This window comes from Dermacentor silvarum, chromosome 2 (genome assembly GCF_013339745.2).
Source record: "Dermacentor silvarum isolate Dsil-2018 chromosome 2, BIME_Dsil_1.4, whole genome shotgun sequence".
Classification (NCBI taxonomy): Eukaryota; Metazoa; Arthropoda; class Arachnida; order Ixodida; family Ixodidae; genus Dermacentor; species Dermacentor silvarum.
The window spans coordinates 188,545,863-188,572,350 of record NC_051155.1 but is presented as its reverse complement, the minus strand read 5'-3'; the positions used below and the strand labels follow the sequence as shown (position 1 = coordinate 188,572,350).

General features: G+C 44.5%; 1 protein-coding gene across 3 annotated transcripts; it reads left to right on the top strand.

The window, feature by feature from the left end:
* Positions 1-404: 404 nt before the first annotated feature.
* LOC119442298 (transcription initiation factor TFIID subunit 9B) lies at positions 405-10,037 on the top strand. 3 transcript variants are annotated; one of them, XM_049662042.1, is made up of 7 exons: positions 405-670; positions 763-899; positions 969-1,100; positions 5,169-5,232; positions 7,770-7,784; positions 7,963-8,121; positions 9,726-10,037. In XM_049662042.1, exons 1-7 carry the CDS (start codon positions 553-555, stop codon positions 10,013-10,015), a joined length of 915 nt encoding a protein of 304 aa, XP_049517999.1. In that variant the 5' UTR covers positions 405-552; the 3' UTR covers positions 10,016-10,037. The 3 variants fall into 3 exon arrangements, with proteins under 3 accessions (XP_049517999.1, XP_049517998.1, XP_037563045.1); XM_049662041.1 differs by having other exon boundaries at positions 7,761-7,784; XM_037707117.2 differs by lacking the exon at positions 7,770-7,784 and having other exon boundaries at positions 406-670.
* Positions 10,038-26,488: the final 16,451 nt, after the last annotated feature.

The window sequence follows — 26,488 nt, the reverse complement described above, 5'->3', positions numbered from 1 at the left end:
TATGTTGATGTTAGTGAGAGTGCTCGCATGATATTGTACTAGACAGCACACCGGTGCGCGAGACACGGCGCAGACAGCGGTAACAAAACAAAAGTTTATTCGGTATTTTTTCGCTTACGAGGTGGCTGATTTTGTCGCGGGGCAAGCAGGCAAGAAGCTGAGGTACTCGCCGCGTACTCGTGTAGCGACCGATTCGACTATCTTGAGCGCAACCGACTCTAGTAGTCACTCCTGTCGTAGTCTCATGGAAACATGCGTTTTCATCGAGCGGCCGTAGAGATAGCAGGCTGTCCGCCTGCTTTCCGCGCTCCGAACTCGACCCGCACCCACTCGACCCGCTCCCGCTGTGCGGCAGCAGCAGCAGCAGCGTCATCATTTCTCGTCTCTTATTTTCCGGTGTGTGCTTCCGGTCGTTTGTCGGCTTGTTAGCATGGCCGCCAGTGGTCGGTGCCAGTTTGTGCTCTGTTCACACTTGGCTTGTTGAACCAATGTTTTAGCTCGCATGGTGCTTCATTCTAGGCTCTCGTTTGTTCTCCATTTAACTGCCATACAATGGCGGCTCCAAAAAGCACTCCGAAGGATGCCCAAGTCATGAGTGCAATACTGAAGGACATGGGGATAGTCGATTATGAACCGCGAGTCATAAATCAGATGCTGGAGTTCACTTACCGTGAGTAGTTCGTTTGGCAGTCTGCTTGACGTTGGGATGTTAGGTGTGTCAGAACGTGTGGCTTATCCTTGTTTTGTCCTAATCTCACTCAGGTTATGTTACGAATATCCTCGAGGACGCCAGATTGTTTTCGAACCACGCGAAGAAGAGAGCTGTTGACGTCGATGACGTGCGTTTGGCTATTCAGATGCAAGCAGAAAAAACGTTCACGTCGCCGCCACCAAGAGACGTATGTTGCTACGTGGTCTAGCGCGACGTAGATACTATTTAAGCGTTACTCTTTCTGTTCCTTTTGCAGCTGCTGATGGAAATCGCGCGTCAGAAGAACAGTACGCCGCTACCACTTATAAAAGCGAATGCTGGACCCCGTCTTCCGCCCGATAGGTACAGCCTCACTGCTTGCAACTATAGATTGAAGTCTGCGAAAAAGGTGAGCTGAAATTGAGTTGCCTTCAAAAGCTTTTTCTTTTTTTCTCTCTCTTTCCTCCCCGGCGTGTGCAAATATCGGTGGTTAACTTGTAGTGCGAATGCACGAAGTGACTAAATTCATCAATCGTTATCCAAAACTCATTTCTTAGGTCTCTCCGAAGCTGCATGAACATAAAAGAGCTTGTATAAAGCGCTGGACCTCAAATTGGCTGCAAGCTTTGTTCACGGCATTCAGTTTGACCTGCGCAATGGTATCATGACTCTTGAGCATTGTTTTTTATGAACTGGAAATATGGTAAAAAAATAGATAAATTGAAGCACTGATACTGCATACAGTGGCAGCTTTCATTTGTCAACTGGGGACATTTATTATTATTATTATTATTATTATTATTATTATTATTATTATTATTATTATTATTATTATTATTATTGTATTATCATTATTGTTGCCAATTTCTCATCCTTGAAAAGCTCATCAGTCAATGCCTTAAGTGCTTGAAGCCTTCTGTATTCTGCAGCCCTGATGGCATCCCCGCCGCAATTCTAAAAGCTTACAGCTGTATATTTGCCCCAGTATTGACACCTATATTTAATAAGTCTGAATACTTCCACTTCCCCTCACATGCTGGCTTACTGCACATGCTTTTCCTGTATTTAGGTCTGACTGTAAAACTGATGTGTCAAATTATCGTCCGATTTCTCTTCTCTGTGCCACGTCCAAGGTTTTTGAGCTTGCTCTTCACAATATATTGTCTTTTACTGTGAAGAACTCATTGATTCCGAATCAGCGTGAATTTCTCACCGGCCTGCTCTGCTATCACAAAGTTTCATGACACAGATCTTAGCGCGCTTACTTCGAAGCGGGCAAGTTGACACCATTTACTGTGACTTCAGCAAAGCTTTTGATGTAGTCAGCCACTCAATGCTTCTGATCAAGCTTACGTACTTTGGTGTTGATTCGTCAATGTGCAGTTTCTTCTTGATAGATCATGTTACGTTAACGTCAGTGGCCAAACTTCTTTTTACATGGCAACTAGTGGCGTCCCTCAAGGATCAGTATTGAAACCACTCCTTTTTAAATTTTTTATTAAGGACCTTCTTTCTATTATTCGGAATTCTTCATTCCTTCTATATGATAATGATATCAAGATTTTAAAGGAAATTTATACTGTTGATGACTGTAGCATCCTGCAGTCTGACCTTTTTTCTTTTTCTGAAAGGTGCAAAGATATTAACCTCGCCTTGAATGCTGCTAAGACCAAAGTCATGACTTTCACCCGCAAAACAGCAAGCATTTCTTTTTCTTATTCTGTAGATTCTGTACGATTGTGTAAGGTCTGTGAGATCAATGATCTCGATGTACCTTTTGATACAACCTTACACTTTTCTGCTCACACTAAATTCATTGCAATGCAGGTTATGCGCTCTCTTGGTTCTGTTTGCAGACTATCGAGGGAATTCAATTCTCCTACACCATTCCGCAAGTTGTACACAACAATCTGTCTTCCTCAACTCGAATATGTGTCAGTCATCTGGAATGACATGTTTAGATCCAACATTAACATTATAGATCGGGTCTAGAAAAAGTTTTAAGCATATATCACCGCTTTGCTAACACAGACACTGGACCTTGTTCTATTACTGTTGGATTATTGTCATTGTCTTTACTTCGCTGCCGATGTAATCGTCCTGACCTTCTGTTTCTTTTCAAACTCTTTCACAGTATCCTCACCTGCCCCGAACTCCTCAGTTGTATCATGTTTTGTTTTCTGCACAAAGTCACCAGAGAACATAGACCTTTCCATGTTCCTGCCTATCATCACCAACACTCAACCATCCACAGATTACCGAGTCTTTAAAATGCTTATGTTCATGATCTTGATGTTTTTCATAAGTCGCTGTCATTTTTCTTTTTCGAGCTTTGCGTTGTTGTGACATCGTTTCACACATTGTTCAACTGCCCTTCTCCTCCTTTTTCTTTTGTATTCACCTTGCGCCTTGTTTTATGTACACTCCTTTCAAAATTGTTCTTTTTATTGATTGTTTGTTTACTTTATTGCCCTGCAGTTTTCTTACTTTTTTTAGTGTATGCGCACTCAGATCTTATGGTTGTTCCTGGGCATAGTAAAGAAATGATTGATTGATTCATTTATTGATTATATGGAAACACGCCTCTGAATAACTGTACACTGGCTTTATCACTGTAAAGCATCAGAAGCAAAAAGCAGTTAATTAAGTGTACACCAAGCAAGAAATACTTTTTGTTCTCATAACGCTTCTATTTAACATGCCTTTATTTGTAAGTGCCATGACATTGAAGCACTGTAATATACGGTGTATGCACTGAAACTCAGCTGCGACACGGTGCTGCGGTGCCTCGGTGTTATTTGTCAGATTTGTGGCTGCCTTGCAAAGTGCACCATGCTACTACCCCTCCGCTGGTAATCTAACCGCACCTCATTGTTCTTGTAACAAATCAGATCAATCGCAGCAGATGACAGTGCATTTTGCCCTGGTGTTGCTATGCAAAAGTCTTTTGTTTTAGTGCACGTGGTTCCGCATGTGCAAGAGAACTGGTGTTAAATGATTTGCTTGATGTTCTGTGCGGACATGCAATAGTGAGCTTGGTGCTTTAGGTGTGAGCTTCACCTAAATGTGTCGGTCAATCTCCAAAATGCACTTGCATGTCGGAAGACATTACCGGTGGTGTGGTTCGCATGCTTGTTCTAACTGGTGAAGGAACAATCACAACTATGCCAGCATTTGAGGGTGGGTTTCTATGGTGTGCCTAAGTAGCCGTATGTGTGAACAAACGTCTAGCTGCGATTCTGGCTGTGCAGGTACTGTGCGCTTACCTTGAATAATAATAATATATGGTATCTTACGTGCCAAAACCACCATCTGATTATGAGGCACACCGTAGTGGGAGACTCCGGATTAATTTAGATAACCTGGGGATCTTTAACGTGCACCTAAATCTAAGTATGCAGCATTGAACTCCATCGGGCTTCATTCCATATGCCTGCAGTGCCTTCTTCCGAAATGCACGAAGGTAGAGCAGAAGATCAACAGCGTATCTGTACAGCTGTATACAGTCTGTGTAAAAGCCTGCATATGTTAGTGATGTTTCTGGCAATTGCTGTGATGCACTTGTCTGAAACTGCAATGATCAAGCTGCATGAGTATCTCACTTATTGCTATTTGTTGCCCCCGTCGATTGCTCGATACAAGACTAGAAAAAGTTGCTGGCAAAATGGTGTACTAGTTATCATTACTAACATAGTTAATATTACTAACTTCTTAACATTTTAAACGACGATAACGTTGCCATCACGGAGAAGTTTCACCTTCTGTAATTCGTGGGAAAATCTAATTCACACAGTTACGCACTTGAATGGTTGTGATTGCAATGTTATGATTAGACTGCGGCTCAGCGTTGTGCTCTGTTCATGCTTCATGCACAGATATATGCACAGCTTGCGGATATAAAGGCATTCTTTTGCACTTGATGGCTGTTTCTGTTTTGCACAACAAGGCCACGAACTTCTCCCTGGCGTAGCAAATGGTGCGAAACTAATTTTGAATGTTGAGACGTCGCCAACAAGTACTTTTGGTGCAACGCAGGTGTTTTTCTGCAGCAAAAAAGAATAATTAAAAAATCAAGCAATGAGAGGTTATGTAATGTCATTGTGACAGTCCTGCACTTGCTCAGGTGCATTTAAATTAATACTTAAAATATAATAACTCCCTGTAACAAACCAACAATTAAATGTCAAATGTATCTGTTAATGACTATTGTCATTAATAGATTTAGCTTGGATGGACTTACCAAGTGGCAAAAGGTGTGTGATGTTAAAATCTCAGAACCTGTACCTGAAATAAATTACATAACCTAAACAGTATTAATCCAATTTTGGAAACTCGCCATTCATATCACGTTACAGAGCAGCTGCTGGAGTGATGCAGCAGCATCTGCTGATAGCAATACCAGATTCAAGTAATGTTTTGGTATTATAGCTTGCTCACTAAAACAATTTTTTTTTTTCTTTTTCTGCCCTTCCAATAGCCAAGGATCCAGGTTGGTCTTCCACCACAGCTAGGGCTAACTATGCAAGCAAACAGTGCAGCAGGTGAGTGGGCCTCCTTGCTGACATCAACCTCCGGTGAAAAAAAAGTAAAGTGGACACATTGAAAAGACAGCCAATAAAATGGCGGCTTTCTGTACTTCTTGCTTACTTTTTCATGCTACTAAATGTGCACATTAAGCTTCACCAATCTTCTCTTTCTTATTCAATGAAATGCAGGATATCAATAGCAATTTATTTTTACATACTGCAGCCCTGTTAGGGCTATGGCAGAAGTGGGGAATTGTACAGTTGTATAGCGGTACACAAAGTGCATAGATAAGCAGCACGAGAGCAAAAAACAAACAAAACAAAAGATAAATCAATAACATTCAAGTTTAAGCAAGAAATCGTCTAACAGAAGGGAACGAATGGCACGAGGCAGTGTGTTCCAATATTCAATGGCTAAAGGGAAAAAAATATATTTCAACGCATCAGTTCGTTACCGATATGGTACAATATTAAGATGTTGATACCTCCTAGATGAGGAAGGTTCCACAAATTTTTATGTATGTACTAAGGGAAGAAGTGTTCAATGAGTTAATGAGTGCAAGAGCTTAGGGATTCTGTGTTGCAACGGATGCTGAGAGTAGTTAGATTTAATTCTGAAAGTTTAGAAGACCGAGAAAAGTTGCTATCATATCAACGGTAGATGAACCGGATAGCTTTTTTATGGACCATTTCCAACTTCATGGTGTCTAATTTCTTATGTGGATTCCAGCGGCTACCATTTTGTGTTGCGAAATGTAAATGAAAACTTTGCGCCTTTGTTGATGTTGGTAGGAAAAGCTTCTCTGCGGTTTTAAATTCGCAAGCCGAGCAGCACTTTCTCATTTAATGCCTGTGAACAATAGTAGTTCGATAGCTTTTTACCTGAATGTGAACTTACAAGTGACATGCTTTGCATTGCAATAGAATGTTTGCCAAAATCACAAAGTAATGTGCTACCCACCGTGGTTGCTCAGTGGTTATGGTGTTGGGCTGCTGAGCACAAGGTCACGGGATCGTATCCCGGCCACGGTGGCCGCATTTCGATGGGGGCGAAATGCGAAAACACCCGTGTACTTAGATTTAGGTGCACGTTAAAGAACCCCAGGTGGTCCAAATTTCCGGAGTCCCCCACTACGGCGTGCCTCATAATCAGATTGTGGTTTTGGCACGTAAAACCCCATAATTTAAAACAAAGTAATGTGCCATGTACACAGAGCAACTTGAACATTCACCTCTGTTGTTTTAACACTCTAACTATGTTTATCAATCTGATGGCAACATTTGTATACATAAATGCTGCAATTGAGCCACTCTTTGTTGAAGTATTCTCGTGCTTCACAAAAAATGTATTGTAAGTTGATCATGTAAAATAATTAACAGAAAAAATTATCCATGTTGAGCATAGCCTGAATGCTTCCACTTCAATCACAAGAGGCCGCAGTTATACCAGGCCAAATTGCACAATATGTGCAAATGATACATTAACTCTATTGAGAGCTGCCACACTGTTTCCAAAGAAGGCCACAGGTCGTGGCAGCAGTCGAAGCTGCATTGTAACCGTATTGTCAAAAGGCTTATACATAGGGATAATAGAGGAGAGAAGGTGAGAATGTTGAGAAAAGTGACAGCAGAGGACCAAACTTATTATCCCATTTTAAATGCAAAGTGAAAGAGGAAGGAATGTCTGATGCAACAAGTGTGCCGTTTTGACGACACTGTCTTTGTGTTGTTTGCGACGACTGCACCAGGCTGTCTGATTAATGCGTCAGTGGTGTATGATGTGTGACAGCTACCTCGGATTCTTGTGTGGATAGAGGATCCCTTGTCAACCTAATCTACACCAAAAGGCCATGCTGCATTTGGCGCACGTTTTGAATTGTTCATATTTGCAGAGGGCATAATGTTTCTGCACTCAACAAATTCTGGCACCGTAATGTAGTTAAAGAATGAGCAGCTATCTAATAGTAAAACAAGAAAGTGGGATACAGTTCTTTTGTGTCAATGACCCTTTAATGTATGGATATTAACAGCTATCCCAGACTTATTTCATAAAAACCTGAGCCATGTTATTGAGACTTTAGTGGGCGTTGACCACTCAACTGAGCATAATGTAATGAGAAATAAATGAAGAAAGAAGCATGAGAGATAAGGTTAACTTGTTTGCAGAAACAAAGTATGTCATTGGCACTAAAGATGACTACTGATTGTCAATGATTTGTGCACTTTTTTTTTTTTTTGCAAAAGATATTTCAGTTCCAGAAGTGCTGCCTTCAGAACTGCGATTAAATTTGACAAAGCAAGCTGAAGTGTTGAAGCAACAAACATGTGACTGAGATAACTGTTTTTTGTAAACACAGACATATGGCTATACATGAAATGCATCACACGTTGTGCCTGCTTACACATAAATGTAAGATGTAAGTGAGATGTGTTAATAAGCACGAATCAAGTCCTTGTTGTGTGCTTTGACATAATAACTAATGCTTCTTGCCTCTGCTGCTGCTGTGATGTCCTCTGCTGGCGGTCTGTCTTCACACCATGAGGCATTAAAGGTGGCAAACTAAAAGGTGATTAAAAACTATAATGCCTAATTCATTCCTTGTGCTAATTCATGCCTATGCAATCTCTTGGATTGGTGTTCTCCAGTCTCTTATTAAAATTAACACCTCTCTCTCTCTCTCTTTATTTTGGTGGTGCTGAACTATGTGCCCGTGAAAAGCACCTTATGAAGTTGCTCTCTTACAGGTTTGTCAAAAGTCACACCTGCATTGAGCCTTAACAGCAAGACAGGTGCTACACTTGCTGTCGTCAGCAAATCAGCATCTGCACCAACAGTGACAATTGTGTCTCGTCCCGCCACAACCAACAAAACGCATCCAACTCCCATCATCAAACTCTCTCAACGTGAGTGACCCCTTCTTTATGAGATTCGTCATTTGAAGCAATAAAGGTATCTAAATAGAGATATCAAGTTAAGCTGTATTAGTAAATTGCACTTCTGCAGTAGTACACCAGCTTTTTACCCTGAGAGGAGCATTGTAAATTGTAAAAAGAAAGAAAAGATATAAAAACTAAACAAAGATGGCAACATTACCTTGAAGTCCCCCACCAGCTTGTTGGGACATGATGCATTTTCAACAGTACCTACTTCGGTCTAGCTTATTGTTTATCTGGTAAAGAAGGACAACGTTGCAATTTAAGAAAGGCAAAGACATACATTAGCAAGCTTTAAGAAGCTTTCCTGCATCTAAATGGCCCAAGTATGAGCAAGCACTTCAATGTTCATGACGTCCCACTGACACAGCGGCACTGAGGTGTTTGTGTAAAACTTACAAGAAGTTCAGCCTTCATTTTCTCCAGTAATAATCAAGCTTCTTCTGTAAAGTTAATATAGTTTTTGAAAGGATACATAATCTAAACTGGCTTGAGCATCCCTTTATAGGCCAACTACAATGAAATGTTCAGCCGCATAAACAGCGTAGTTTCAGATAGCACAGATATGGAGCAGCCTTTATGCAAAATTTTACATTCCAAATACCAGAGGATGTGTAGCAAAAAATTTGCTTGCAAAATATACATTCTTTATACCGAAACTGAGGGAATGTCACCATTGCTGCTCGATAGGACTGGCGCAGAACCTAATACATTGAGAATTAGTGCAGCTCCTCTGCATGACCTTACGAGATTAAGTGGCACCAGCAGCGTGCTGATAAGCTTGGAGGTGGCGTGTTGGGATTTGTGCCACATTTACTAACCATCAGGTGCACCATCCTTGCACCTTTGTCAAGATTGCTTCTATAGTGCATAATGCTAATTTATACCCAATTTAGCCGAAGTTTTGCAGATGGTTTTTAATTGGGCCCTGCAACACTTTTTGAACATGGTAAATAAATCATACCAGACACAAGACAGTGCTGCCGTGAGCACCCGAGCGAAATACTGCTCACTTACGCATAGTAGAGAATGGATAATGTTGCTATAAAGATTGCACTTGCTTTCCTGCGGCTTGTCGAACCCCCTTCTGAACTGCGCATGAAGGTGCAATGGCGCCTTGATACATCTATTGGCTGGATTTGTAAAACATTACAATCGACATTACTTTATGAAATGCTAGAAAAGCATCTGCGATGCTAGCGCTTTTCATAATATTTCACATATTTGAATATTGCAAAATTTAATTGCACTCAAAGTCTTGACAAAAATTCTGTTTTGCACTTCCTCTAATTGGCAGCCATCGTCTGCTCAAGTTCTGCCAGCTCCTCTGTGGTGTTCGTCTACATACTGCAGTGCGTCCTTGTCTTGCGTAGCATTTATGCAATTTTAGACTCACCTGATATCTTACTGCGAGTGCAACCTGCTCATAGTTATGTATCATGTATTTGACTGAGGACTCGACTTGAGTTAGACACCCCCAGTTAAGGTGGTGTCAACATTTGCATTTCTACGTTAATTGTGTGTGCAGTGACCTCAGAAGTTTGTAATTGTAGATTATCCTTTAATTACTGCAGGGCCACCCCTCAATGTGAGTACAACAGTGTCATCAGCAGCACCCACACCAATTGTGCAAGTAACAGCTGCACCGCAGCCTGCACCGCCGGCTCCCACCACAGCTGCAACAGTGCCTGCAACTACTGAAGCTGTCACCACTGCACCAGTCATCACCACAGCTACCACAGAACCTGCAACTCAGCCATCGGTGCCACTGCCAATCATCAACATCAAGAGTGAAACACCCTCTGAAATCAACGACAAAAAGAGGAAGCGTGAAGACGATGATGACTATGATGCTACTGAATGAATAAATGGTGGGCGTTTGTTCACTGTTGAAAATGTTGATTACAAAAGACAATTGTTACAGAAGCAGGGGCTACAGCTGATACTTTTTTTTTTTTTCAAACTGAACCAGTTTGCAAACTGACTTGAATCAGTGCCTGTGCAAACTGTCTGTGAGCTATCATTTTAATTAGTAAAAGTGAGAAATATTATATCAGTTCATGAATGCATTTGCGAAATTTTATCATTCAAATACTGAGCACACAAAAAGATGGGCACCATTGATTTTAGTCGTTCGCAGAGCATTGAACACAATGGATAACTTGCAAATGCATAAGAGGCCCCAAAGTGCCTCTTAAACTTGGTGCTCAAACACATTTCTTGCATAAGACACAGGGCTTTAGACACTTCAGTCCAGATTTTAATTAAATTTTTGCAGTTGTACGGTGGTGCTTGGAGCGCAGATGTGGAATGTAAAGGTCCCTCTCTTCTCAAATAGAATATTTTTGGAACTGCTGTTTGGCTGTCAGCTGACATTGGGCAACAGCAGCACATATACACCAGTCGTTGGGGGACCATATTTAGTGGCTATGATTAGGCATGTGTGCACACTGCAGCTCTTCCAGCAATTTAGTATGCAAACAGCAATGTGGAAGTTGATGCATTGCGAGTGGCACCAGTCACTGGCAATACCAGATGCAGGAATAACACACAGGTGAAGTGACATGAACAAGAGCTAATGTCATTTCATCTTGCTTGCACTGGACAAATCATCACTGTTGTTTGGCTTTCCCAGTGGAATGTGCTTTGTCTCCCTTTCTTGTGTCTGTGTTTCTTATTGCGCTAAGTTTTTGTTCAGTCATGGAAAACCAACTAGCCCAACAATTCATTATTCTAGAATGTGCAGGCTTTCGTAATTATTTAAGATCAATGTCTGCAAGAAATCGGGCTGGGGAATCCACCTCTGATCAGGGCTGCTCCCTTTGTATGACTGGCCATCACGCCAACGTTATGAGATGCATGGACAAAGAACACCTGTGCCTGCCAGTGTCTATCGATACTTCACGATGGAAGCCAAAAACCAGTGATGTCTTACAGGAATACAGCATTGCCAGCGTTATGAAAGTCCTTGAGTCAGTCAAGAATGCATATGGAAGTTATGAACATGTTTCATATACAGTGTAGACCGCTTATAACCTAAGTCCCCGGAGTCGCGAATATCCGCACTATAAGTGGTACCGCACTATAACTAAAGCAACAATTTTCAAGGCCCGCACATATGCAAAACACGTGCACCGAGCCACCATGCGTATGCGACAGTCGAGGAATGCGGCTAGAACGTTTGCATTCAGTTTACCGTCGAATCTCGTTAATTCGAACACGCTTAATTCGAACTGACGCCGTGGTCCCGTCAAAGTTATGTGTATTCCAATGGGCAAAAACGCCCGGTAATTCGAACACGAAATCACTTGCGACGGTTAATTTGAACATACAACGCACCGACAATGCTCTCGGCAGCGCGCCATATCACGCGGCGGTGCCTGCGACCGGCATTGCTCCGGCACCGCCATAGAGTAAAAGCTTAGGAGAGACCCCTCAATGTCGCGCGCGAACAAAACAAAAAAAGGAACGAAAAAAAATGTGGCGGAGATTTCACCCTCTCTCAAATGACGAGGTCGCCGATTCTGCGTTGCGCCGGAACATGCATGTACGTGCCGACGTCTCAGCCACACTACCGTAGCCATGCGTAGAAAATGGCAGTGAACCCTTCTCCTTTATGATTCCTCTACTTTCTAGTCACGTGTTGAACTTGCACGCTGCGGCTGCGGCGCAAAGGGAAGCAGCGGCGCTGGTCGAGTCCGGCCAACGAAACTGCCCACGCTGGCAAACGCCCGCTTCCCGATAAGGCACAAAACGAAACTTCAGGGAGCTGGCGCTGGGCCGGTTGGAGCGGCGGCGCACGGTGACAGTCGAAGGTGAGGGAGCTACGAGGGAGTTGAGAGGGAGAGCGAGGGGAGCCACCGAATCGGCGCAATTGTCGAGGCCAAATCCGCTTCCCTGCCACCCTCCTCCCTCACCTTCCATGGTCTCCGCGTGCCCCCGTCGCCCACCGCTGGCGCCGCCCGCTCCCTGAAGTTTCGTTTACTGCCGTTATCGGGAAGCGAGCGTTGGCTGGCGTGGGCAGTTTCGTGGCCCTCGCTCGCTATGTGCTTGCCCGCCGCGATATTTTAAGACTTGCACCGTTCATGCATCGTGCTATGGTGCACGAATAATTCCGGTGCCCATTTGAGGGGAGCGTTCGCCGTCTCAGCTGACTTCCGTACTCCCAGGCAGCCACACTGTAACAGGTATTTCGTCCCCTGCAACTTCACTATAAGCAATACACGCATACATAGAGTGCTATGGGAAAATTAACGGGACTCTGAAAAGACCGTATTATATCCGGTTCTGCACTATAAGCGGTTATGTTATAAGTGGTCTATACTGTATTATAATGCGTGGACGAAGCAAATATTCTGTTGCAGTTTTCAGGATTGATTGATTCATGGGGTTCAAAGTACCAAAGCAACTTTGGGGATATGAGAGATGCCGTAGTGCAGCACTCCAAATTAATTTTGATCTTTGGGTTCTTTAATATGCACCTAAATATAAGTAGGACTCATTGCATTCTACCGGTGCTAACATAAGGGGCAGAAACTTAGAGGTTAACAAAGAAGCTCGAGAACAAGGACCGCACAAAGAGCGATGGAACGAAAAATCTTAGGACTAACGTTAAGAGACAGGAAGAGAGCGGTGTGGATCAGAGAACAAACGGGGATAGCCGATATTCTAGTTGACATTAAGCGGAAGAAATGGAGCTGGGCAGGCCATGTAATGCGTAGGATGGATAACCGGTGGACCATTAGGGTTACAGAATGGTTACCAAGAGAAGGGAAGCGCAGTCGAGGTCGGCAGAAAACCAGATGGGATGATGAAGTTAGGAAATTTGCAGGCGCAAGTTGGAATACGCTAGCGCAAGACAGGGGTAATTGGAGATCGCAGGGAGAGGCCTTCGTCCTGCAGTGGACATAAAATATAGGCTGATGATGATGATAAGTACACAAGCATTTTTGCATTTCGCCCTCATTGAAAAGCAGCCATCACCACTGGGAGTCGAACATGCAACCTCGTGCTAAGCATCAGAACGCCATAGCCACTGAGCTACCACGGTGCATTTTTGCAGTAGTCAGTCGGAAGGATATGCACAGAGAGAATTAGCTAGCACTTTCAATTGACATGCATCCTTCTGCAGGTTTGGACATTGCAAACACAACCGCGGAGCATACCGTGTTTTTCCACATATTTTATATGAAAGAAATATCAGCGCGTATAACCTGCGGAAATAACTGCTTGCAACAACGCTCAAATCTTTGCAAAAACAGTCCATTCATGGATGCACAACTCGTCCATGTCATATATTCGGCCATCGGTCCTGTTCCCCCTCTTCGGCGATGCTGATAAAGCTGGATTCACACGGCGGACGTAATCACGGACGAATCAGTGACGTGACATCTAACGTGAAACGGATCACTTAGCTGGCACAGCTAGCATTCAGGTGACAGAGGATGACAGTGCGGCCGCTGCAGCCCTTGCATTGGCAATGACGATTTCGCTTTGCGTGGACCGAGGGAGCACTGCGGGAACGGTTGACGTACAAGTTTGCCGTCGTCGTTTGCACTATTTGATATACGCAAAATGCTAACCCATAAAGAGGAAGATAATGGATGACCATGAAGGAAGGGAGAAGGAAGCTTCAACACGCAGTGGTGGTTAGAGAATGTGATTCCTGTAAAGGCGAGAGCCTTTTCGGAAGAAAGAGCAGGCTTCGTCGTCAGGGACTGACAAGCCTTGAGAAAGACAATGCTTCAGCTCGTCTTCAGATTTCTTCTTTTTTTTTTTTTTTCGTGCCCATGCACTGTCTTCTGCGTGGCACATGCACTCCTCCAAAGCTCTTTCTCGTTGGCATCTATGCACTGCACAGTGTAGCAGACGACGTGACCACCATACTTGAAACAGGTGTTTCAACACTCCTGGCGCAAGATGTGCTCCTCCGAACCTCTTTCTCGTTGGCGTCTATGCGCTGCACAGTGTAGCAGACAACGCGAACACCATACTTGAAACGCGTTTCGACACTCCTGGCACAAGATGTGCTAGGGGCATATACTTCTAGAGGGTACAAACGCTGCACTGGTTGCAAGACTACCTGGCCGTTAGACAATCTCAAGCAACAGGCACCAACAACCCCGTCGGCACCAGGAAAAGTCTCCATTACTTTCCCAGCTTCCAGCATACTCTTGGCACATTTTCATCTTGTATAATAACCATGCGCATCATTTGTCCTTATTTGTGTTAGAACAATAGTGGGCCTATTATGGGCGTTTTTGAGCAAAACCAGATACCCTTTATACCACCGCTTCGAAAGCCGTTGAATCCACGTTTCAAGCAGCTGAGTATGCACCGCAGGTTCAACCTCGAGTGTTTTTAAATTGGGAAGGACAGTGAGTCTCCGACCGTGCAAGAAATGAGTGGGAGTTAACACTTCTGGTTCATGCGGTGTAGCATACAGATATGTTAATGGGTGACTGTTTATGGTGGCTTGGACTTCCGTTCAAAGAGTGGCTTCCTGATCGTAACTGATGAACGATGTGCCAAAAGCCTTTCTGAGACTGTCCTTGACAGATCGAACCATGCGCTCCCAGAACTCATCCCGCCAAGGAGTGTGTTCTAGCAAAAACTTCCATGAGATGCCATGCAAGCAAAAATAGTCTCGAACTGCACTGCCCTGTAAGAATTCATATAACACACGAAGCTCTCGCGAAGCGCGCTTAAAACATGACGCATTGTCAGAGTAAACAACACGAGTAGCCGTGGCGAGAAGTGAATCGGCGAAAAGCTTCTAGAAAGGATTCAGTGTTAGCACACGTAACAAGCTCTAGGTGAATGGCTCATACTACGGCACACATAAAAATGACATGGGCTTTCACAGCAGGTTCACCTTTCACATATATCGGCCCTGCAAAATCTACTTCTATTGTGTCAAAAGGCTGAACCATTTGCACGCGCTCTGCAGGCTGTGCTGCCATTGGTACACAGGCGAGTTTCGCGTGGAAACGAGCACACCATGAGCACTTCGCAATCACTTTCTTCACGCACTGCCTGGCAGGCACAATCCAGAATCTCTCCCGTAGCTCTGCCTCTTAACTGCAATTCCAGTGTGGAAGAGACGCTTGTGGGCACTGTGGGCGATCAGCTGCGTCACTCGGTGATCACATGGAAGCTGTAGAGGGTTCTTGACGCTAGGCTGAGTAACTGCGTTCTGTAGTCTCGTTCTTATGCGTAGAAGTCCGTCGTCCTCCCCAAGAAATGGGTGGAGCTCTTTTATCTGCGATGATGTTTCGATAGCATGCCCAGCTTTCAGTGATGCTATTTCCATTGAGAAAGCTTGGGTTCGGGTGTAGGAAAGCCAACAAACTTCCGCTAGGGCAATTTCATCAGTCAACACATTTTCCTTCAGACATGTTAGTCGTATGGAACCATTGGCAACCTTAGGATCCAGGCGGTCACTCTAAGGACCCGAGTCCAGGAGCTATATCTGCTCAAGTCGAAGAGTGAAGGGTGGGGCACTGTTGATGCATGTAGTGCAATGGTATCGTGCGCACATTGTTCTATCACAAATTGTAGGCAGGTCTCTGCAGTTGTTGTCGGAGGCCATTCGATCCGCATCGCTAGGCAAGCTGACCCTCTCCACCCGAGGTCGTTAGTGCAGAGTGAACACACTGACGTTCCCCTGGAAAGCAAGTCTGCAGGGTTGTCCCTTCCAGAGCAGTGGTTCCATTGTGAAGGGTCTGTTAGTTCTTGTATTTCAGAGACTTGATTACGGACGAACGGCTTCGACTTCGTGACGGATCCTTTGATCCAACTTAGAGCCACCATGGAGTCTGTCCAACAAAAAAAAGGCGGCAGATCCCACGCCCTGTGGGAATCAATGCTATGCGAAGCAGTGTGCGGGGAGCCTGCCAAGTTAACGAAACGACCATGAGAGCACCAAGACGTAGGTGGCTTTTTCATGACCTACATGACACGCATGTCATGACATTCATGTCATGAGTCCTCAGGAGTCCCTTTAGCTACACCTGAGAGACCTTAAGATGAAAGCCTTAATCATGCTCATGACTATGAATTCTACCATCATCCTTTAATGTTTCCTTCACTTAGTGCTCACGTCAGAACTTGTTTCAGTGGATTTTGAGTGTTCATCTTTTTTTCGCTGAGTCATTGACATTTTTGCCGAGTCATGCTCATGACTATAATTTCTACCATCATCCTTTGTGTTTCCTTCACTTAGTACCCACGTCAGAACCCATTTCAGTGGCCTTTGAGTGCTAATCTTTTCACTGAGTCATTGACGTTTTTTCTGAGTCATGCTCATCATTATGACTTCTACCAGCATCCTTTAGTGTTTCCTTCACTTAGTACCCACGTCCGAATCCATTTCAGTGGTTTTCGAGTGTTAATCTTTTTATCTGGGTCATTGTGATGACCTACATGACCTATCACTGATGTTCGTCATACACTCCTGTCATACTATGCCAATTTGGTGCCTACCAAGTTAACGAAACAACCATGAGAGCACTAAGACATAGGCTGCTGTTTCATCACCTATATGACACGCATGTCATGACATTCATGCCATGACATATCACTTATGTTAGTCATATACTCTTGTCATAGCATGTCAATTTTGGAATATACCAAGTTAACGAAATGACCATGAGAGCACAAAGATGTAGGCGGCTAGATAGATAGATACTGTCAAAGTAGCAAATGTTCGCCAAGAAATGCTTCGCATTTAAAATATTGCAGGGAGACAATATTTAACGTATTCCTGATGAACTTTGAACGCCTTGCCCCGACTAAAGCTGCTGTGAGCTCGAGTCTAGGCAGTGAACGTTCTTTCAAGTGGAGCAGCTCGGTCCTTAGCCACTAGGAAGTGCCTGCCGGCGCCTATAGTCTGTGTTGGGAAGCATAAGTAGGTGACTGCTCCATAAGCTGCATTACTCGCATCGGGGAAAACGTGCAGTTGTGTGCCTGGCAAGGAGCTCGAGAGAGGGCACAGTCTTGGGACAGCCAACGATGCAATATCAGGCACGTCATGCAACCAGTTCTTCTAGTGTTGTGCTAAGACGTCCCTATTAGCCATATGTGTTGAAAAAGCATTTTTACTCAGATCAGAAACGGTGCTACAAAGCCGAGTGGGTCATACATTCGAGCTGAAGTCTGCAAAATGAATCGTTTGGTGGGGCTCCTCTTTCTTCAACCAGTCCAATACCGCTTGTACATTCACGCTTAGAGTGTCCTCTTTGGTGTCTCACCAAATATTTTTTGTCTTGTCAGGAGTACTGGACTGTCCTTTCTTCTCAATGCAGCCACGCATTTTAGCGCTGTTGGTTGCTCACTTTTGCAGTTTCATGCCTGCGCCAGCAAATATGTGCGTGGCATCGTCATACAGCTGGCGAGCGGCCTTGTTGTCCTCAACTCCAGTTAGCATGTAGTCTACATAAAAGCATTTAGACAACTTTAGCGCAGTAGTCTTATAAGGCTCACAGCTGTGCTGGAAATAGTGTTGTAGAGTCGCGCTGAGTAAAAACGGACTCGATGTAGTACCGAAAGGAACACAAGTCATTCGATACTCTTTGACTTGACTTAGGTCTTCTACACCCTTAGGCGTGTTCTAAAACCACAGGAATCTCGGAGAATCCCTCTCGGCGCACTTGACTGAAGTCTGCAGAAACGCCTTCCGAACGTCTGCGGTGATCCCATTCTTATGCGTGCGAAAAGATAACACTTTCAACAGGTAATTGTTGAGGTTGGGGCCTTTTTCCAGATGATCATTCAAGGATCTCGCTCTGACCGCATGTGATGATGCATCAAAAATGACCCGTAGCTTTGTAGTTGTGGAAGACTCCCTGATGACTTTGTGATGTGGCATGTAATATGTCTTGTCCTTGACTGTCGTGTGAAGGCACGGGTTCTGCATGACCATCCTTGAGATACTGCGTGACCGCCGTATCGTACTGAAGTAGGTCTTCACTCTTGGACAGTCGGCGGAGAAGGCACTGTAACCTTTTCATCACTACCGTCCAGTTGTCTTTAAGTTCCACATCAAGCGCCTTCCAGGGGAGGCTTACTTTGTAGCCATGGTCGCGCAGCTTAACATTGTTGTTAAATTATTTCAAAACAGTATTGCCGCACTTGAACTCCGATGAAGAAGAGGACAATGTGAGTACGCATGAGCGTTTTTATCCAGGCGCAGTGAAGAAGTCGCGGTAGCGTGCAGTATTAGAAAGGCGACCTGCTGCTGTTCTTTATCAGTGCTGTGCAACCTCTGTTTTTGACGTTGCGACACTGGTGGAGGTGCTGGAATCCTGCAACACCATGCGGGCAACCCGTATTAGGACCTGTACTCCCAGTCCGGAAGCTCGTCCTCTGTAACGACTCCAGTCCACCGATTAAGTCAGCGCTTGCTCGGCCTGAGCCTGAAATTCCCTTCTGTTACGACTCCCACCAGCATGGCAGCTCTTACACCGTCGGCGAATCTCTCTTCACAGACGGCGACGAATCTTTCCCAGGTGACTCTTGAACAGCTGCGCGTTCCCGCAATCTTGCATGGCGATGCTTTTGAAAATGTCGTGGACTGGCTCGATCAGTACGAGCGCGTTGCTATGGTCAATCGCTGGAACCAACAACAAAAGCCCGCCGATGCTTATTTCATGCTAGAAAACAGCGCTCGCACATGGTACGAGACATAGGCGGAAAGTTTTCATTTCTCCGGGGGGGGGGGGGGGGGGGCTGACCAGTTTTCGGAGCCCCACCCATGTATGCATATATATATATATATATATATATATATATATATATATATATACATAACCTTTACTAACAGTTACACTGGAAACTTCCTGTGACCTCGAAAGATTGTTCACTGGAGTGACGAGCTTATATGAGTGTTTGCAAGACCTCAGAGTAGGAGACAACTCAGTTTTACAGCCTGAGTCCCCTCGCACCGCCAAGAGACTGGCTTCTCTTGGTTGAGCCATGCGACAAGCGGTTTCAGTTAAACACGTTAAGGAGATACATGTGTTTTGTGCGTATTAAGTCGCACAAGTACACATCTATGAAAAAGCAATGTAACACCTTGTAAAAGATTTAATAGAAAAGATACAATCAAGAAATCTTTTCCTGACGAAAGGTCAGTTATTGAGAAGATAAGACTTAACATACATAAACATTAAACGATATATAACAATTTCTGACCACAACTTATGGCTAGAATTATTAGCGTAAGTATAATGTGATTCCATAACGCCATAGTTTCATTACATGTCAAAGCATGCCTTATGCCACTGGTTTCGTTTATTTTCCGGAGGCAGAACAAAGGATTATAGAGTAAAAATTATCAGGTGCCCAAATAAATAAACATAATAACAAATAAATAAATAAGACAGCGGTATCTCGAAAGCGCGAAAGGACTCGATAGCAAATATAGGAACAACGTGGATTGTGTTATTGAGAGGCAAATGCAGCATACGATAAATAAAAATTAATAAGGAATATGCACAGATAGACTAGGGAGTTTTACAAATAGCGCAACCACGCGTCTTTTCTTACCCAAATGCCCTCACTCTGCTTGCGCTGTTCTGGACCCCATTTTCGTTCCTTTGTATAACTTTTTGCGTTGTTTTCTAAGCCAGGTGGTTTGCTTTGACTTGTAAGTTGGTGCCTTTTTCTCTCCTATTAAAGACATCAGTTCGTTGTCTGATGCGATGATTTCAACATCATTGAAAAAAGGGCATTTGATCTGGAAATGAAGTCGTCGGAAATCTTATTCAAATTTAATTTGGCGGGACAGTTCTTTGTCTGCGTGAAAAGATTGCCAGATGGTTCAAACGGGCGTGTCCAGTCGTCGACCGCAAGTACATTTTCAGTCACTGAAGGCAAGAAAAGGACCTCTCAAAAAAAATTAAATTATGCGGTTTTACGTGCCAAAACCACGATCTGATTATGAGGCACGCCGTAGTGGAGGACTCCGGAAATTTGGACCACCGGGGGTTCTTTAACGTGCACCTAAATCTAAGTACACGGGTGTTTTCGCATTCCCATCGAAATGCGGCCGCCATGGCAAAAGGACCTCTCAGATGTGGTCGACGAGACCGGTATGGACAACGCAATTTTTTTAGCTTGGCCATTTCCGGCAAAAGGTTTCGCAGGTGTTCGCCCTTGCCCCCCGTAAACATGTGCACGACGTCCCCAAATGTGTGCAATGATGCCGACCTTTGCTGGCTTAAAATTTCAATCAGCATATCTCTGTCAAAAATCAGGAGTCCTGGTTCAAGGTTGTCACCGTAGAACTATGTTATATATGCTTCGTCTTCCTTCCCTATGGCAAGCTGCTTAATGTGGGACTTATGCTGCCATATATCAGGTGGATACCTGTTGTTTAACGGAGACAGCACTGTGTCAAGTACTTCATAGAACCTCTGGCGGTACATGTCACTCGCTGATGGAAACACGTGAGCTGATGAACCTTCATAATAGCGGCGTGGGGTCTTCTTTCGCCTAGCGGCTAGAACACATGGGTCCTCAACTTCTACTTTTCCTGCCTCTGCCATACATATGTGGGTCACGCGCTTCATTTTGAAGTTAATCTCCGCCGAGTTCAAGCTTGGGCCATCCGAGATGGCTGGGGTCCCTTCGCGTGCGCTGTCTCCCCGCGCGCCTAGTGTTATGTTTCCGCTGGTGCTTATACGGTGGAAAATACGCTTCCTTTTCAGCGTCAGACGGGTTCTGGCGAAGTACCGATAAGCGAGGTGCTCACTATTGGTTTTGTCGTTGGTGCTCATGCTGTGTTTGTAGCCGGTGCACATTGCCACATCCGCAGCCGCGGTAGAAGCGAGCTCGACGCCTGTTTTATATTTCTCCTTTTATTGCGACTGCAATTGCATGTATCGACACCCCAGGCAAGTTTTCGCTGTCGTCGTCGCTGTGATATTCCGTATAAAGTCCAAAAGTCTTAAGAGTGAGCAACCTATACGCTGTGGATGGGAGAAAAAGGCGTAACACTGAGCCAAAAAGGATGACGGCTTGATCGACATTATCTTCCCACGCCGTCAATATTCGGGTTAGTTGGAGGTCACGTGATAAAATGCGCGCATAGGGAGGAGAGCACGCGCCTTCTCATCTAGCCCTGCCGCAGCTGCAAATTACTGTGTGCGGTTGACGCTTACGCGGCCCGCGTGCCGTATTCAATGGTTGGTAATCATTGGAGGGTGCAATGATCGTTTTTTTTCTGAGTCCTAGTAGAAGCTCTGATGCGCATGACTGCTATTGATACTGATTTCGAGTGAATCCGGCTTGGCCTCACCTTCGGTTACTAAGTTATATATATATATATATATATATATATATATATATATATATATATATGGCCTCTGCATGCACGTTGCGATGTTTCCATCCCCAATAAATGTTGTAAATTGTCATGAGTTTTGTTTTCATGAGTCGCTAGCATTTCCTACAGGAAAGAGAAGCAATGCTGAGACACATATCATTCACGTGTATTTCACACACCGTTGATAAAAGACTCTGCCGAAGGGGTCACTGAAGTCTGCAGGTCTTTTTCAGTGTCAAAAAGTGTGCAAAGCATTTTGTAGCGAGTTGAACATACAGCAACATATTGATTCTCTAGACATAGACTATCCATATCATTAGAAATAATTATTAGTTGGCTAGCTCTTTCTCTTTAAAAATATAATAAACTTTGTCCTGTGTACACATTGAAATATAATGTGTCTGTGAATGGTGTTCACACTGGAAATTTAATAACATGTTGGAGTTAAAAAATACGGATGAGGGAGCCGCCGTTGGAGCTTCTAATGCGCTTGTTTTCCTATTGCCAGGATTTTCAGAAATAAAGCGAAATTATGAATAAAAGCCGTGCACGTCCGCGTCAACAATGATGCAGTGAGCTTTTAGCCACAATAACATTGTAAGGGAAAATGTAGAGGCAACTCAAAAGAAACCTTAAACGGTTTTGGTAACAGGACTCTGGTACTGACATTTTACGGACCGGGGGGGGGGGGGGGAGGGCTTCGGCATCGCCGGGGGGGGGGGCTCTGCCCCCCCCCCCCACCGGAAAATTCCGGAGAGGGCTCGAGCCCCGCAGCCCCCCCGTAGTCGGCGGCTATGGCCACCGGCACCTCTGCTTTTCTCCGGGATCTCTTGTGCTTCTCTGGACTCCTTCCCTCCGAAAAGCTTTTATCGCGTTACACCGGGCCTTACAAGGTTATACGACAACTTAGTGACGTGAACTATGAAGTCACCCCACTCAACAGTACTTCACCATCTACTCTGCCATCTCGTGACGTCGTTCACGTATCCCGACTGAAGCCGTACTTTTCCCTCGCCTCCTCGTCTAATTAGTCTGCGCCGAGATGGCGCTCAGCCCGCCGGGGCGGTTAGATGTTACGGGCCGCCTCCTTGCATTAAGGAAGAAGACGACGGTCGCCGGGGAAAGCTGCGCGTGTTCAGCCATCTTGGCCATCTCTGTTAGCAGTACCTGTTTGTAAATCCTGACCCGCTTTTCTCTATCTGACGCCCCGTCACAATATAATTGCACCACACACGTCGCGATGGATGAACCATGCTAGCACTAAGATTGAAGTTCTTAACACAAATTCTAACGTTTAGTAATCACACACACAAATTATTTGCGGCTTTCTACATGTGCACATGTGGTCATTAGGGTTAGTGCTTGTTGCCGCTGCGCTTTCTGCAAGAATATGGAATATGCAGGCGCCGCTATGCATGATTACGAGAAACATGCACACATAATTTCTTCAGAAGCTGACGCTAAGCACGGGTAGCGCAAGAATCACACTGCACTCACACTTTGCTGCAACCGAATTCCGAATACTGCATATACAACGACGATAGCTACATGGGCTTGTCGATAGGTCATCATCTAATTAGTTTTAGCGCGGGCTAAACGACATCGACATAGACAAGTCGCAGTTTCGCACGAAAGGCGAAGCATCAATTGCGATAGCAAATTGACTAGTAGAGAGCTATATGGAGTAAGGATAGTATTTTTATCGGCTCCATACAGTTGTACACATTCGCTTACTAACTGAATTAACAAGCATGGTGTGAGCTCGCACAAGCACACATGAATACATCACACTCGATGACAGACAACCGCTGTCAAAACGCTGGCGTGAGCAAGCGCGGGACAGCAGCGACCGAAGGTTCATGCGGTCTATCGCTTCAACGGAAACTGAAAGGTGAAAGCACAGCGCATACAAAGGTAGCAGCCATGTGGAGATCGCTTTCAAGATACGGTGCGCGCGACAGCCCTCAGCTCGCAAAATACAAGTACGCCGTTGGTCGCATAGTAGAAACCATGCCCCCTTCCTCCCGCGCTGCCTTCCTACTTTCCTGCTTTCGCGTGGGAGATTGAGTCACCAGTTCCCCCTGCGCCCGGTCTCAAGATACGCAGTTGGTGGCGCAGCTAGTTGGCGCAGTTGGTGGCGCAGCTCTCCCTCCCTCCCATCCCCCCACGGGCTTTCGCACGACGGAAGACTTCGTGTTTGCTCTCCGCCATGAGTTTGCTCTCCGTGAAAGCGGGCGTCTCCCGGACGCTTTCACTCTCACATACAGCATACGGCATTCGGCGACGGTTTTATCCCCGTTGGATTTTATATGGAAGTTTACGGGGACGACGTCGGTGACGGCAGAATTGCGCTTGGAGTGTCCATATAATTGCTATCGCAATAATACCAATCAGACAATCCACAGCGCTAAACACCCAGCTGCGAACAGTTGTGAACATGCGCCATGTCTTCGTGCACTGAACTTCATGAACCACTGTTAGTCACTCCAAAACAATTAAAATTTCGAATGGCTTTTAAATTAAAGAACACGCATATTATGTGCTCCTATTACAGACAGCTAAATAATACACTAATGCATAGGATTTTTTCGGGTTATTTTAACAAATCATATGGCTTGTGCCAAATATCTTAGCAGAAAGCATCCTTAGGCGTCAGCACCAGCCGCAGCGTTTAAAACGCCTGAGACTGAACCAATTTCTTTTTGAGCTCCAGTCACAGCATGTGAAACAGCCTTCCCTTGGGGATGCAGACCGAATATTGTTGTAACCCCCGCTACTGCAATGCCCTAGGTCGAAGCGTAGGAGCGAATAAATAAACAGGCGCAAATCTTTTGCAGTGATGAGCCAGGTTCAAGCCTTCTCCAAGTCTGCTGTTGCAGCCTATTGTTGAGCCAGTTGCACGTTTGTCCCACGTAACTACGAGCGCATGAGGCATGTTGATATTCGTACTTCGCCATGATCCGTACTTCGCCTTGTTCCTTAGCTTTGAATGACACCTTTACGCTGTTGTGCCAACTTCCATGGAACTGAAAAGACAAGGTCTATTGCATCATTTCCCGCCACTTACGTTATTCGACCAATTAGGTTACATAAGGCAGAAGTGAAACCCAGTGCTTCTTATGAAAGGCACATGCAACGTCTACAGTGGACTCTTTCCGCAACTGGTTAAGCAGCGTTTCTTCGAGAGCTTGAAGCAATGAAGCTTAAAATCTCGCGTGCTGGTTAGCACCTGGTTTTCAGAAGTCTTCACTTTTTCCTCTATTTATAACGTAATGAATCAACGGTAAAATGGCCTTTTTGAATATGGCATCTAAGCCCAACAGATAGGATTAAGTTATTTAGCAGCTAAAACGTCATCTTCAGGGAGCACCAACGCTTTCTAAATACATCAGCGTCAGACGTAGCCACAAAAGTTACAAGTGTCAGCGAACCTAAATTTAAAATTAATATTTAAACAGCTTTATATTTATATATCTCTAAGTGCTCCCAAATGACCGTAACAAAAAAGAAGAGTCCACTATCGCATGCATACAAAGTTAACGACGTTGGGATTACGCTTGTCGATAGGTTTAAATATCTGGGGATTGAAATATCTCGCGATTTAAGATGGAGTGCGCACATTCAAAACATAGTTTCGTCAGCCTCAAAAAGACTATGGTTACTTCGGCAACGTCTGAAGCACTGTACGAGCAAAACAAAACTAGTTGGTTATACTTCACTGGTGCGTCCACTGCTTGAATATGGTGATATCGTTTGGGACCCGCACACTAAGACTGATACAGATAAGCTGGAAAAAGTCCAAAAAAGAGCACTCAGGTTCATTTTTAATGCCTACGGAAGAGAGGTGTCACTATCCGATCTCCGTTCAAGGTCTGGTCTTCCAACACTGGAGGAACGCCGTAAGTTACACCGTCTCAAGATGCTTTACACGATAGTCAACGGCCAAACTAAAATGAATTTTGACAATTACTTACAGTTTAACACGTGTAGAAGTACCCGTGGAAAGCACGAACTTACCCTTATTGTACCCCAGGCTAGAACTGTCGCTTATCAATTTTCTTTTTTTCCTAGAACGATAAGAGACTGGAACAGGCTTCCACAAGAGGTAACGAACAAGCGTACCATCGACTCTTTCTTATCAGCTATTTCTCAGATATGAGCGAAGCACGCAATTCCTTTCGTACCGAATTTTTATTTAACTCGTGTCTTTAGTTTCGCAGAGATTGTTGTGCGCAGTAGCGTACTAGTATGATCTGTGTTGCACTGTGTTTGACCTTGCTGTGTTCGAATTTTATTTCGACATTTTCTTTGCTTGTACGTCCCTTTGTGTCCCTTTTCTTTTTTCTATACCACTCCTGCTTTGGCTGCCAAAAAGCAGCTGGCAGTATTGTCAAATAAATAAATAAATAAATCATTTCACAAAACAGAGTTTGCTTCCGTCTAACTGACGTTCGAGTTAGTGGTCAAAGTTTGCCAGAAAATATCGTAGAGGAGCTAATCCTCCTCTGTGACGCAGGAAGCTGCACAGATCTTCGAAGCTGTTAGTGGCGCAGGGTCAACATTCGAAAAAGTCAAAAGTACACATGCGCCTGTATCGGCGATATGTAAAGCGATCGCGCACCTCTCGTCCAAAAAAAAATTTAGGTTTAACGTCCCTCACTAGCGCTTAGGCGATTAGCGACACCACACAGGGCTTACAACTAGGCCTGTTAATGCGAACACTCAAAGAGCAAAAAGGCGTGTTTAATATCGCTTTCTTTTGAAATTCGACAGGTTTACGACGGAAAGGGGAGAGCGTTGAGTAGTCTAACACTGCAGAACCATTGCACAACCACCCCGTAGCAATGAGCCTGATCCTTGCACGCCAGCATCAATTTAGGTACATGCGCAAGAAACGCAACTGTTGCCGGTCGGAGATATAGACAGACGCAAAGCCACTTCCAACGAGAAAATTAAGTCTAGTTTATATTGCAATTACCCGTGCTCACTGCAAATTAAATGGCCTATTTG

Coding starts and splice junctions, on each gene's coding strand:
- LOC119442298 (XM_049662041.1), top strand. CDS start 553: ATGGCGGCTCCAAAAAGCACTCCGAAGGATGCCCAAGTCATGAGTGCA. Junction 900..968: donor CGTCGCCGCCACCAAGAGAC/GTATGTTGCTAC, acceptor TTCCTTTTGCAG/CTGCTGATGGAAATCGCGCG. Junction 5,233..7,760: donor GCAAGCAAACAGTGCAGCAG/GTGAGTGGGCCT, acceptor TCACACCATGAG/GCATTAAAGGTGGCAAACTA.